General features: G+C 44.2%; 1 protein-coding gene across 8 annotated transcripts in view; it reads left to right on the forward strand.

The window, feature by feature from the left end:
• The window catches only part of DHX30 (DExH-box helicase 30), a 37,059-nt gene that overhangs the window by 10,723 nt on the left and 12,641 nt on the right, over positions 1-13,695 (forward strand). For 7 of the 8 annotated variants that reach the window (XM_054818346.1, XM_054818344.1, XM_054818343.1 and 4 more), the window contains 6 exons: positions 5,924-6,054; positions 8,246-8,356; positions 10,396-10,751; positions 11,503-11,629; positions 12,312-12,461; positions 13,241-13,393. In XM_054818346.1, coding sequence (XP_054674321.1) covers positions 5,924-6,054; positions 8,246-8,356; positions 10,396-10,751; positions 11,503-11,629; positions 12,312-12,461; positions 13,241-13,393 — 1,028 coding nt within the window. Of the gene's footprint in view, positions 1-4,561; positions 4,649-5,923; positions 6,055-8,243; positions 8,357-10,395; positions 10,752-11,502; positions 11,630-12,311; positions 12,462-13,240; positions 13,394-13,695 lie in introns of those variants that run through there. The other variant, XM_054818347.1, reaches the window with a different exon arrangement.

Genomic DNA, 13,695 nt, shown 5'->3' on the forward strand with positions numbered 1-13,695 from the left:
GTTTGATTTGAGTTTAATTTTTAGGCTGTACTCTTCCACTTTAGAAGTTTGGTTTATTATTGCATAAAAACTTTTTTTCCCCTCGTCCTTCTGTGTTCTGTGCTTTCCTCCCACCCTCCAGCATTTTTTTTTTTTTTTTAATTTTCTCTCTGTAGTTTTCTGAATTCTTTCGGTCTTAGTTCCATTTTCCTTTCAGAAGCCGTGCTGAGCTTTATCTGTTAGTTCCAAGTCAGATAGTCTTTAATTGTTGCATTCAAGCTGTTCATCAGAGCAAATTAATTTCAAAAGTAAATGCTAAACCACCCCAAATTATTGTTTAATGAGCTGATTCAGGTGTTGCCTGAGAAAAGTAGTAAGCCAATTCTATTTTTTTTTCTTTCTTCTTTTGTACTTCGTTTGTCAGCACTTTTTCTAACATGCATTTTCAGAGAGTACTTGAGTACTTTATCTTTGGGCTTCCATTCACTTCCCTGGAGTGCCTGTTTCCATCAGTGGCTCGCCGGTGCGGTTCCATGTCGTGGCTGTGCCTGTGAGGTCACCTCGAGCCCGGGGGTGCCAGTGGGGACACTCGGCAGCCGTGTGAGGGCCACGTGGGGAGAGCTTGCTGGGATCGGCCTCATCCTTCCAGTGTGTGGGGTGGATTGACTGTGCAAGGCTCTGCTGGTGAGAGTTTGGCGATATTGGAAGAATCATTTCAGATGAGCAACTAAAAGGTTCTTGGGGTCTCGTCGTAAGTCTGCCCTACCTGTGCAGCTGCTACTCGAATACATAAAGATCATAAAAGTAATTTAAAAAAACTGTTTATGAGGGCAAGTTCTAAGCCTTCAACTTGTAAACTGATGTCTCGTTAGCTGTTCTCATTTGACTGCTTTTGTTTCAAGCCTTGGATACAAATATGGAAAAATCAACTCTGGTCTGAGGCCAGCTTAAAAATGGCATTGTTGTATTGGTATTAAAATCTAAGGCTTCGTTTCATTGGCCTAGATGGTGGGGTTTTAGAGCAGACTGTGATGCAGAGAGCTTCTCTGCCTGCTCAGTCAGGTCTGTGGTACTTCTCTGAGTGGCTCGTTACTGAGACTTATGTGATCTTGACCTCTGTTTTGCTCTGCGAAAGAATCTTTTCTCTGAGACTAATTAAATTTGCCGTCTCATAGTATTGCAGAAGAATTTAGGTTGGACTGAAGCTCTGGATGCCGTGTGGCCTGCTTCCCTTCTCGGAGCAGGGCCAGACTGAAGCGGGTTGATCAGGGCTGTGTCCAGCCGAATTCTGAGCATCTCTGAGGATGGAGGTTCGCCATCAGTCATTCTATGGTGATCTCACTTGCTTTTGAAGAAGCCTTGTCAGTTTTACCAATTTTTAAGTTTCTTCTTGTTTAGGCAAGAACTGTGTGTGCTTGCTATTACTGTGCGTGCGTGAAAGGAGCCTTGGTCAGGGTTGCTAGATGATGGTTAAAAAAACCCCCAACCCCCTCCCCCCCCCCCCAAAAAATAGTTCTGTTTTGGTGTACTCCAAACTAAACTGCCAGGTGGAACCTTCTGTGTCTCCATCTCTCCGTAGTAAAACATGCCTAGGCTAATTCCTTATGAAATGGATGTTATGGAGCCACAGGGCTTTCTCCTTCCCTGTGAATTTTGATGAGTTAGGAGCATTCTTCACTGACTTGAATTTATTACTGCGGGGGCTTATAGATGAGTGTTGTATTTAATAGTTTGCCCTTGCTGCTCATTTGTTGCTTCTCCAGGGATGCTTGTTTGTTGCTTCTCCAGGGAAGGGAATTTGAAGGAAGATAGAAACTGTTGAAATTGATCTAATGCTCCTCTATCTTCCTTGAACAAGACTATGAGCTGTTTTAGTTGTGTTCCTGTTGTACCTGACAATGTCTTTACTTGTCAGATTTGTTGGGGTTAATAGAAGGCTTAGCTACTACAGCTGGGAGTTTGGGGTTTGGTGGGCTGGTTTTTGTTTCAGTGTTGCTTGCAGTTACTGACTTTTACAATCAAGTTAAGCTAAAGCACTCACTGGCTTTGAGGAACTGAAATTAGTTAATTGGCTTCTCTGATAACCCCACCCTGAATTGTCTGCTGTCCGAGACAGGCTTTTGATACTCCTTTGTGATCTCGGAGCTGTGGTATGGACATCATATGTGGTCCTGGCTTGATAGGAATTGGGTATGAAAATCAACTCCATTTTTGGGGGTAGTATTAGGCTATACTCCTTGCTTCTGCGGGGCTGTGACTACTGCTAATATGATTCCTACCCAAAAATCCATTCTCAGCAGTGAGAGAACTAAGATGCTCTTTGGAGGAAGATGCCAAGAAATCCAGTCTGGCAGGGAAGGAAACATTCTGCAAATCCAGTTCTGCAGTTTTGGATTGTTTCTTTAAAAACTACAAGTGAAGCATGGCTTCATGCAAGATAAGATCCTTTCAGCTCTCGAATTTGGGATAAGAATGGGCTGAGGGTAATCCATCAAGCCTTAGAGTCGCTGTTGATACGTCAGATGGTACTGCTGAATATGGCATTGTCAGCTGTGAAGAATACATTGTGTCTCGGTTGGTAATTCAGAGTCTGATCTGCAAGCCAGAACTAGGCTTTGTTATTTAGAGATCCTATTCTTTGCTCTAGAATGGATTAAATATTTAGTCTTCACTGAGGAGTCACCTCAGAATGTGAGAAATTGGCTCTGTCATTTGGTAATTGCATTTTTTTGGGGGGCGTTTAAGAAGAATGTACTTCTTACCTCCGCCTGTTCCTTACCACAAAATTTCTCAGGGTATTGTTTTTGAAAGGGGAAGCAACTAGAGGCCAAATAATACAGGCTGGTGCTAGAGACTTTTTTTTAATTTCTCATTTATTAAATGAAGTTAATAGCGCATTTGGGAATTGTCTTACTACTCCTCCCTCCATGTGTCCCAGCAATGTGGAATGGAATAGAACTGCAGAGTGCCAAAATCTTAGTCACTTTTCCAGTTTTCTTGAACAGGTCAAAGACTGAATCTAGTAGTGCTTGCTGTATGAGTAGGTAGACCTATCACATTTACTGTATAATTAAAGAAAATTGTCTTGTAGTTCTTTGTTAGGCTGAGACCATTTTCAAGCTCTCCTGGCCGATACATAGAAGGTAATTCATAGACAAATAGTGTTCATAAATCAGAGTACTTCCTGCGTATTCCCCTCTAATTGTCCAAGAGTTTTGCCCAAGTAAGTGTGAGAAACAGCAGCCTGTAGGCTTTTTTTTTATTATTCTTTGTAATGGAAGATATTGTGGCTGACCATCGCTCATAGGAGAGTGGCAGAAAGCCCACTGTATGTTGCACAGTCTTTTCCATATTGATACTGTCAAAGGAGAGCAGCAGTTTTGATCTGGTCATTTTGACTCTCCCCTCTAAATACCAGCTTGTCCTCTACATACTGGGTTGAAAAGTAACACCAACCTGAGCCGGTTCCAGCTGCAAGTCAGAATTAAACAATTGTCAAATTACAATGCGACCTGTCTTCAGGTGATACCCAGCTCTCGACATCCTTATCACAGGCCACGGAGGTTGTATTTCAGTATCTCCCTGTATGTGTTGAGGAGCCCAAATTCATTCTGTATCTGGTCTGTTTGGTTTCTGGAAGAGGTTTCTCTGAGATTCAGCTGGTGGTTCTATGGTTTGGAGGAAGAACTTTCAAAACTGAGTGTCACCAGTAATGAGTATTGTATTTTTCTGAATTCTGGATCAGCATGCTGGGTTGGTTTGGTTTTTTGTTTGTTTGTTGGGGTTTTTTTGCTGGAGGGGATGATATGATCAGCAACATGGTTTTTTGTTCTTCCTTACCTTGTACCCACAGTCAGACAAGTATTGGGTCTGCTGTGGTACAACATGACTCTTTTGCCTTCCCTAAAACTCCTGTGATTTCCCCACTGGTTAGCTTTCAGGTGAGCCTTCCTAATACATCCTCCCAACTTCAGTTTTCCCTTGCTGAGCAGCTTCTCGGAGAATGTCTCTTAAATGCTTGGTGTTCCAGAGCCTGTCTCTTAAATGCTTGGTTTCTTCTCTGGAGCCAGTTACTGTGTACCTTCATTATAGCAACTCTGCAGTCAGAGCTTTTAGCAAAATGGGATGGCAGATCTTGGTGACGCTCTAATAAGTGCAACTGTTGGGTCATTTCTCCTCGGATTTGGTAGTTCAATCTGAAATTCCAGATTCTGGCAGTACCGATGATCGTGTGTTGCTGACTTGTGATTCATTGCTGAAACTTCCTCTGAATACCTGTAAAGAATTAGAAATCTTCTAAAAAGTTGTCCCCAAACCCGTTGATGATCTGCAAGAAGATGAATGAAGTTCTGACTGCCGGGGGAGCGTGCATTTGTGGCGTTGAGTGAACACAGGATGCGAGTGGCTTAGCTGCGCTTGCTGCTGCCAGAGTGGGAGATCCCATTGCTCTCCCCTGTTCCCTTGCACTGGTTTTGGGTACCCGCAGGGCTGTGCAGTTGGCTGATTTGCTTCTGAGCCCAGCAAAAACCAGTGTACTCCACTTTTCTGGTTTACTTTCTGTTGGATTAGGGCTGCAAATCATCTCTCCACACAACTGGGTTTGTGCCAGAGCTGGAGCAGTGGTAGTGTTAGAGCCTGGGAGAAGTGGCACCTACCCCTCGCCGCAACGGTGAGCTGTTAGATCTGCCTGTTTGTGGGAGCTGTTGTCACGTTAAACTTACTCTGATTGTGCTTGGGCTGCTGCTCAAAATAAAGGCTCTCCCCTACAGTGTTGGATGTGACCACGATGCATGTGAGAGGTGAGGTAGAGCCGCTTCCTCGCCAGCTAAAGCTGCTGGTGTTGGCATCGGGGAGGAGGCTGGAACATGAGGTGGCCGTGACAGTGCTCTGTCTGGGGGCAGTGTGATTTTTATTATTTTTATTTTTTTAAATGAGTGGTTTGAACTGACCGTTAACATTGTCTTCCTGCAAGTGCTGTAGCCTGCACAATATTTCTGCCCTGTCAGGGCAGGGGACCTGTGCCCAGCCAGCCAGTCCTACCTGTCGTGCACTGCCTCGTGCCTTCCTGCTTGGGCTGGTTTACCTCCAAAGACTGTGTTGGCAAACTTCTTTACAGAGGGTTCTCTGAGCAATTCGGTACAAAACCATATGCCCAGCCTTTAACCAAGCCATCTCAGTAAATTCAGAGAGAAGTCCCCAGGCATTACTTCACATTACTACCAATGGCTGGATGTAACGTGCAGCTTGAGCGTTGTCAAGACCCTTGATTTAACCCTGAGGTGATGCGCATGGTTCAGGAGGGGGATGCAAATACCAAAGCCTGTTCAAAATAGTTACTGCTCAGTTTGTTTTCCATGTCAAAGAATGACAGACAGCTGCTTTTGCCTCCACAGTGAGGGAGCAGCACCAACTCCATGCGTTAATCTGGGCTTTGAATTCTGTGCTAGGATATTTGTATTCAGATTCAACAGGTATCTGTAGTCTGTTGGTTTTTCTGTTGATACTGTATTCTTTTGGGGGGAAAAAGTCTTTCCAAACTGTTACGTGACTGTTTGTGTCACTTAATCATGGAGTTAGAAGCGCAGCACTGACAGGCTAACTAGAGAATATTCATACATTTAAAAGAGGGGGAAACAAATAATTGTGCATTTTAGGAGAAGTATGGGACATACAGTATTGTTACCCATTTTGGATTTGCAGTGTCATCTTACATTTGGCACTCAGGAGACTTTGCGCTCCAGTGTACCATTTTGCTGATGCCTGGAGACATCATAGGTGAACCATTTAATACTTCTGCTTACTTTTCTATCTGTAACCTTAGAGACATAAATGCTCACAGAGCTGCAGTGAAGCAGGTGTTCTAACATGTCTTTGAACAGGACTGCACAAGAATTAGAAGACATTTAGGTTTTGGTTTGTTTTTTGTTTTTTTTTTTTTTTTCAGATTCCAGAGACTTATTAAAGGAATTTCCACAGCCTAAAAACTTGCTCAACAGCGTGATTGGACGAGCCCTGGGCATTTCTCATGCAAGGGACAAGCTGGTGTACATCCATACTAATGGGCCAAGAAAAAAGGTAATCCCGTTGTGCTGGGGATGGCTGGTGGGCAGGTCGGTGCACACAGAGTGGGAAGCGAGCAAAGGATACTGCTAATCCTGGAAGTAACTCTTTAATAGAGAAAATTATAGAAGTGTTTTAATTCCACGTAAAACTTGCGTGATAATCTTTCTTACAAGAAATATTCTCACTTTTTCCTGTTTCTCTTTATTTTGGCATACTTTAATAGGTATATAAATGCAGGTCCTATCCCTTTCCATTTGTGTGTAGAAGGATGGAATTTTTTTTTGAGTAGCTTAAACCTTAAGCTTTTAGACCTTAGCAGGCCTAGATTTTATTGTAGATTCTACTAGAAGAAATGCCTAAGCCTAAAATGTTCAGTTACAACCAGAAAATAAGAATTTGTTTGCAATGGAGGGAGGCTTCCAATACTACTTAAGGCCAAAATGAAATACAGACTCCTTTTTTTTGTTAAATGAAACAGGAATTCCAACAGTTTGCCAAGTAGTCTGAGCACTGACTGGCTTGTGGGAGGCCTAGATCCAAATCTGCGCTAGAAACTGAGCTGAAGTTCTTAACTGATGGGTGCTCTGTGTTCAAGTGCTTGCCTCCTTTTATCATACCAGTGCTCATTCTAGAGCAGAAAGCCCTTCCCAGCTGAAGTTTAACTGCAACCTACATTCCAGGAAAAGATTCAGTTCTGATGGATTAACATTTTCCAATAACATTCTGTCTAAAATTTCCCAGACAGTTTTTATTACCACATCCTTTTTAAGCATCCCTGCATTTTAGGCAATACATTAGTAATGGTTACTTTAGAGTTCCTTTTATTATTTGTGTTTTTGTGTTTCTTGCTCTTCCTTGGGCAGTAGTGCAGTTTTCTGACTTAAATTTTGGAATGCCATAACAAATGCCTCATCATTTTAGTTTGCATAATTAGTTCACATTCTTGCTAAACCTTAAATAGATTAACTTTGAGGATAACTCCAGATTAAAAAAAAAAAAAAAACACCAAAACCCCGAAAAACGAATAGAGGAGCTGTTGGAGGAAATGATGGTTGGATACCAAGAACCAAAGCACCGACCCAGAAAGTGTGTGAGGACAGAAGGACAGGTGGGACAAACTGGAGAAGTCCCGGTTGGAAGTGAGCAAGTTTTTTTTTCCTGAGCACCGAGTAACTTGGCCTTCATGAGACAACGTTTTTTCTCAGTAGGTCTGTGCCTTTTCATGCTGAGCCCCTAGGCAAAATACATGGCAATTTCCTACAGTAAGATGAGACTTGGGTGGCAGGCAGCCAGCCAGATGTAGACTATTGAAAAGTCAGGAGCCTTTTCTCTTGCCTTATAGGTGGGGTTTTCCCAGCAGACGTAAATGCCACCTTTCATCTTTGCTGCAGAAACAGGAGAGAATTCCTTAGGCATTTCCCTCCTTTGAGCCTTGCTGAAACTCAGCTACAGCATCTGCAGGGCCTGGAGTAGAACGAGTTCTTGATTTGGAGCAATTTTTAAAAAAGGGCAGGGTTCAGCTTTCAGCATTCTTTGCCTCTGCAGGCTTTTCAGCTGCTCTCATCCAACTGTACTGGTGTAAGAGGAGCTCTGGTGGTACCGTTACTTCTCTTAATAGCTTGTGCTGGGCAGTGTAAACTGCAGGCTAGGTTCTCGTGTGCCCGATGAGTACGGTACCTGCCTGTGCGACTGTGATGCAATATGCTGCTAGTTAAAATTACAATAAGCAGTTAGGAAGCTTTGCTTGCCAGTGCAACTGGAAATGTGTTGGAGAGCGCGTGTTGCATCTCAGGCATGGTCTGGTATGCTGCAGCGTACGTAGGAACAGTTATTCAGAAACGGAATTGTTCTTGTAATGAGCTCTTGGCATTTGAATCCTCTGAGCTGACACACTGCAGCCTGTGAAGCTCCGGCCCAGAGTACGTGGCACTGCGCTGGACGTCAGCCTGGCCTCTGGGCCTGGCTCAGCCATGCAGCTTCTGTGTGGCTCTGGGCACCTTGCAGCCCTTTTTCAGGCTTTTCTTTCAATATTACTGGAATGGAGCTTCCCACAAAGGGACCAAACAAGCAGTTTGTTTGGGATTTTCATTTGTAGACCTCTTCTTTGCCTGCAGTTCAGAGACATTTGAAGTAGGTATGCTACCGGTGAAGGGGAGAGATTGTTCTGTACTGTCTCGCTTTACTGGCTATCTTTGCTTTTCAGAAAGTCACTCTGCATATAAAGTGGCCCAAGAATGTGGAAGTGGAAGGCTATGGGACCAAGAAGATTGATGCCGAGAGGCAGGCAGCAGCTGCAGCATGTCAGCTCTTCAAGGTGAGTTTATGTTCCTCCCTAGCTTGAAGAAACAAGCCTTTGAGTGTGCAGGCCTTGTCCATTTTGGTTATACAATTTTTGACTTTTATCTCTCTTTGCCTGTTTGCTTTCTTAGTTGGCCCATCTGTTAATCGAGGGTAGAGCGTGAACTCTTGAGCTGTCTGAATCCATTTGAGCTTAAAAGCCCACTTGCTTCAGCCAGGCATGAACTCGCTAAATTCTTTGGGTTCTGGTCTTTGTTCTTTATGTCTTTAGACCTTAATCAGCTTCTGTCTTAGTCTCAGCATCTAAGGCGAGTAGAGCTTCACTCCTGTATATTTGCTGTTACCGTTCACTAACTCACACTACCTGTGTGTATTTGCTAGTGTAGTACCTTCCTCTTCAGGTAAGCCATAGTGTGGCAATTACGTGTTCTGTTTTACGATCACTCTTTTCAAGTTATGCTAGTCTGCCACTCATTTATGGCTGGAAATGGTCAATATATGTGCACAGCCGGTATCAAGCAAGTACAGTAAAGTTATAAAGGTTGCTGTTTAAGATGTGGTGCTACATAGCAGCTGTCTGAGAATAGGATGCAGTTTTGTCTTCAGCTCTGCCACTGACTGTTGTCTGTAACCTTGAGCAGGTGAGCTGGCTTTTGGTGTTTCCCTTTCACCTGTGGAGTGGGAACAATGATACCTTCCTACTAAGGAGCCTAGAAAAGATGCTGCAGATGCTATAACAATAAGAGCTTTTTGATTTGCTTGTAGATTGAGAAACCTACATTAAGAAATAACTATTTAGTTCTTAAATGAAGCCTTTAGAAGTTAAGAATTACAGCACTAAAACTAGCAGTTTCTTCAGCTGGCCTCTGTGCTTAGGCTCATTTCTTTAATGCTGTGATTAGCAAAACTTGTTTCACTGCCTGACTTCGTTCTGCTTGAAGCATGGTTGATGCTTGTTCAGTTAATATTCACTGGAAATATATTCTTGTACTGTTCACTAGTCAGTATGCAGCCAACACATTGTTGCTGGCTTTGAGAGCCTGGAAGTTTTCAAAGGAAAAAAATTCCTCGCTACACTTATATTATTCTTCAAATGTTGGGAAATGACTAAACTGTATTTTCAGTATAGAACTAAAAAAAACCCCCAAAACCCTGAAACCGTAGATTCAGCATGCAGAGTTTTGAACTCTGATACTTTGCCAGCTAAATCTATAACCTAACAGAAGACCCTCATGATGATTATAGCTATAGAAATAGCTACAAATGCTGCTTTAAATAAATAGTCATCAGTTCAAGAAAAGCAGTGGTGTCTAATTGGTGCAGAGAGTGTGAATATAGTGACGCTGAGCACAGCAGCTAACAAAGCGAGTTCTTGCTGTCTTAGGCACTCCTACAGCACAAAATAATACAGCCGTGTCTAATATGGGGCCATTGAGGGGCCAAAAGATGTAACTTTTAATTTATTGCAGTGGTCTGGTGAGACATGGCGTGTGTTGCGCTCCCAGATATGTCTGGAGCTTAGTGTAGAGTTCAGTCCTAAATGTAGGTGGTAGGCCAGCAGTAATTAGGAACTCTTCCGTTTCAAAAACTGTTGGGTTAGGGAGGTCTTACTACTGCTTATACAGATAACTGTTCCTGTGAAAGGGAAGGAGGTGAATTCTCATCTTGCATTATCGCAGATGATACTTGTTTAGGCTAGCCTTTCCAAAAAGAGGCATTTTATGCTCTGAGGTGGGTTTCAAAACTTTGGAATGCTAAATACAGTTACTAGTTTGTAGAATACCAATAAGTCTTGGCCCACACTTTCTAACAAGCCATATGATGCTAAGCAATTGTGCTTTTGGGAAGTGAGGTTAGTGAACAGATTCCCTTTCTTAAGAAATAATGACAGGAGGAAAGCTTTATGTTTCTGAAAGTCCCTTTTCTTTCTCTTTCTGTGGGATATGAAGAAATTGCTCCTGCATTTCTCTCCTTTACCAGACGCGTTTTGGTTTCCTGCAGAGTTACCCATATCTGTGTCTCTACTGCAGCTAACAATGCATTTGTCTCTTGTAGGGCTGGGGTTTGCTGGGCCCCAGAAATGAGCTCTTTGATGCTGCGAAGTACCGGCTTCTTGCCGACCAGCTTGGCTGTCCTGATGAGAGGTGGTGCTCGGAGGGCAAGTGGCGCTCCAAGTCTGGACCTTCTCTTGCCGACTTGTCAACCTGCTGGCGACGGATGGAGCCGGACGATTCCATCCAGCCCATGGAACAGGGCAGGATGCCTAAAGCAATGAGGAGAGAAGAGCTAGAGGAAGGGGAACTGGAGGAAGGAGAGCTGGAGGAAGGAGAGCTGGAAGAAGAAGCAATCGATGTTTCTGATTATCTACCTATGGCGCATCAGGACGCTCGTATCCCAGGCAGAGATGCAAGGTACATCTGCCCTGATAGCTGCTAATCCAGGGCAGTAAAGGAGAGAGGCTTTTCTTTGTAGCTGCTGCGCGTCTGCAGTTCCTCATGGCTGAGCTGCAGCTTCCCCCGTTGCTGGTGTGGCCTGTAGATGGGCCGAACACTGACTGCTGTACCCCACTGCAGCAGCGGGGGCAGCCTGATCTTGTACCTGGCTGTCGTCACAAGGGAATGCACAGGCATCTTCTCTGCAGCCTTGCCCTTTGGGTAGGCTGCCTTTGTTACCTGCCTTTCTTATTCTTCTGTGCCTAAAGAGGTTTCTGTTCCCAGAAGTTGTCCATATGCAGCTAAACCTTTTTTTGACCACCCTTGTTTTGAGGGCAATATTAAATCTGTTCCTTTTCATCACCAGGGTTGCTTGTTTGACCTCATATTTTATGAGGACAACAGGAGTGAGATCAGTAAGGACCTGGTGGTGGTCATTTTTAGGGACGTTATTTGGATTCAGAAATATTTATTAACTATGTTGCTGCTATCTGGTTTGTAGTGCTAGTGTAAAGGTTTGATTGCTTTTTAGTAGGTGGCTTTACTGGGCTGGGTGATTGTTCTGTGACTGACAAATTTTTAGTAGCAAGATACAGCTTAATTTGTCACATGAAAAGTCATCTGTGCTTTTAACTACTCAGTTTCAGACCTCAGTAGCAGACCTGAAGTGAGGTAGGTCTGAGCACAGAGTGGATATTTGTATATCAAACTGTTCTCACCTTCCATCTAGCCGAGGAGGGAGTTCCATTGAAATGACAGACGACAACACTGCCATCCGTGCCCTGACGCAGTTCCCACTTCCCAAAAATCTCCTGGCCCAAGTGATTCAGATTGCAACCTCTTCCTCCACAGTCAAGGTAAGCTGCTCTTTGACCTCTGCCAGGGATGAAGCTCAAAGACTGGAATCACTTTGGATGCCTTTTTGGGGCAGCTGAGAACTGAGGAGAGAAAGGAAGTTAAAACTAGGCCTAGAAAAATCAGCCTGAAGAGTAAGGAAAAGACTTTGTGGTGAGAACTGAGGAAAAGTCGTAATAGAAGCATGAGGAATGTTGTTACTTGAGGCCAGGGCAGTAGAGGAACTGCTGTCTGAATGAAGGAGAATGTTTTCTAAGGCGATAGCTTTGCATTTCCCCATATATCTGCAACAAACACAAGTTTGCGTTACTCAGAGCAATGTGTAATTTCTGTGCTGACAGAATCTTTCCACAACTCAATCCTTGCCAGTATCCGGTGATCCTCCTCCTCGGTATGTGTCACCCACCTCCTTTCCAGACCTTAGCAAACAGTAGCTGCGCTCCACCCCGCCGGCTCTCAGCGATGTTCTGCACACAGCTCTGTGCTCTCACTTCTTATCTGGTGCCTTGCGAGCTGGGGGAGTGGAATTCAGTGCACTAAACCTGTTCTAGTACACTGTTAAAAAATAAAAACCAAACCAATTTAAGCTCTGCTTAGAAACGTTGGGGTGTATTTGAAATGCCTGCCTAGTTATGTAAGCTTTTAACACCTCCCCAAATCTGATGTTGTTTACATGTCTTTTAGGAATACATGCAGTTCCGTACAGTAGGCACCAAGACCAAGATCTGCAAGCTCACGCTCCGTTGGCCCTGTCCAATGACTTTTGCTGCCAAGGGCCGTCGCAAGGTGGAGGCGGAAAACAAAGCAGCAGCATTGGCCTGTCAGAAGCTTAAGGTAAGAGCACACGACTCCTGCATCCCACATCTAACGTGTCGATGGAGAGACGCTCCTTGCACCTGACTTACCATATTTGAGCCTAATGGGGTGGTGCCTGAAACTTACTGATCTCTGACTTCATGCTTAATAAACATGTATTTCTGAACCTTAGAATTCGGTCCAAACTGCTGTTGTGCCCCTCTAGTGTCTAATTTGTGATGATCCCTTTAAGGCTGTTGTGCTTCTTTTGAGCCCTCAACAAAGTGACGTGTAGGGGTCACCCTGGAAGCATCAGCCTGTTCTCTTGGCCACCTTGCTGCTGTCTACTGAGACAGACTATCTTCCCATTCTTGTAGGTGGGCTAACCCAGACGTTGCTGCAATAGTTTTGCTGCAGACTCTAAAGTCAACAGAGGGGAAGTCTAAGAAAATAGCGTAGGACTTATTATTGAATTGCCACAATGTACCAGAACCATAGTAAGAGAGTTAACAGCCCTTGCAAGACGGTTTTGTTAGATATAATTCTGGCTGCTGTTTCTCTGGTGGGTCTGTTTAACTCCTTCTTGTGAACCTTGTGTTGGGGGCAGGTAGCACCTGGCTCCAGCGTGTCCGTTTCACCAGAGTTGAGATGGGATCATGGCTTGTTTCTTGCTGTGGCAAAAGCAGGAAGCGTAGAGTTTGGGATATGGGGTAAGGAGTTAGCCCATCCGAACACGTAGGACCCGTGTGCTCTGTGTACCAGCACTTTGTATGCAGCAGTCTTGTGCCTGACAGTGGTGTTTGCCTCTTCCTCTGCAGAGCCTTGGCTTGGTGGACAAGAACAACAACCCCCTCAGCCATGCTATGTACAACATGACTTCACTCCGGGAGCTTGGTGAGAACCAGAGGAAGCCCTGCCACATCAAAGTCCCCGAAGCAACCCTGCGCAAGATTGAGAACTATCTGAATCATGTAAGGCTTGCTCAGCTGTCTGAGAATCGCCTTTGGCTGGTCCCATTTAACTTCAGGAATTGCACGTGGGTTGAAAGTTTCATGTCAAAATGTTGAGGGAATTCGTGGCTTGATAGTTGCCAGGAAAAACTGATCAGTCTCTGCTGACCTTTGGGGAATGGAGACACTTCCTGGGCAGGGGGCCTTCTCTGTATGCGTCTGTGACATTTCTCTGCGTTATTGGGCTTTCGGGATGTTACGGAGTGCGGTTTTGGCTTGCTTACAGCTCCTTTCTAGCCTTAGGAATGCTGCCTTGTGCAGGT

This window comes from Grus americana, chromosome 2, assembly GCF_028858705.1.
Source record: "Grus americana isolate bGruAme1 chromosome 2, bGruAme1.mat, whole genome shotgun sequence".
In the NCBI taxonomy this organism is placed as follows: domain Eukaryota; kingdom Metazoa; phylum Chordata; class Aves; order Gruiformes; family Gruidae; genus Grus; species Grus americana.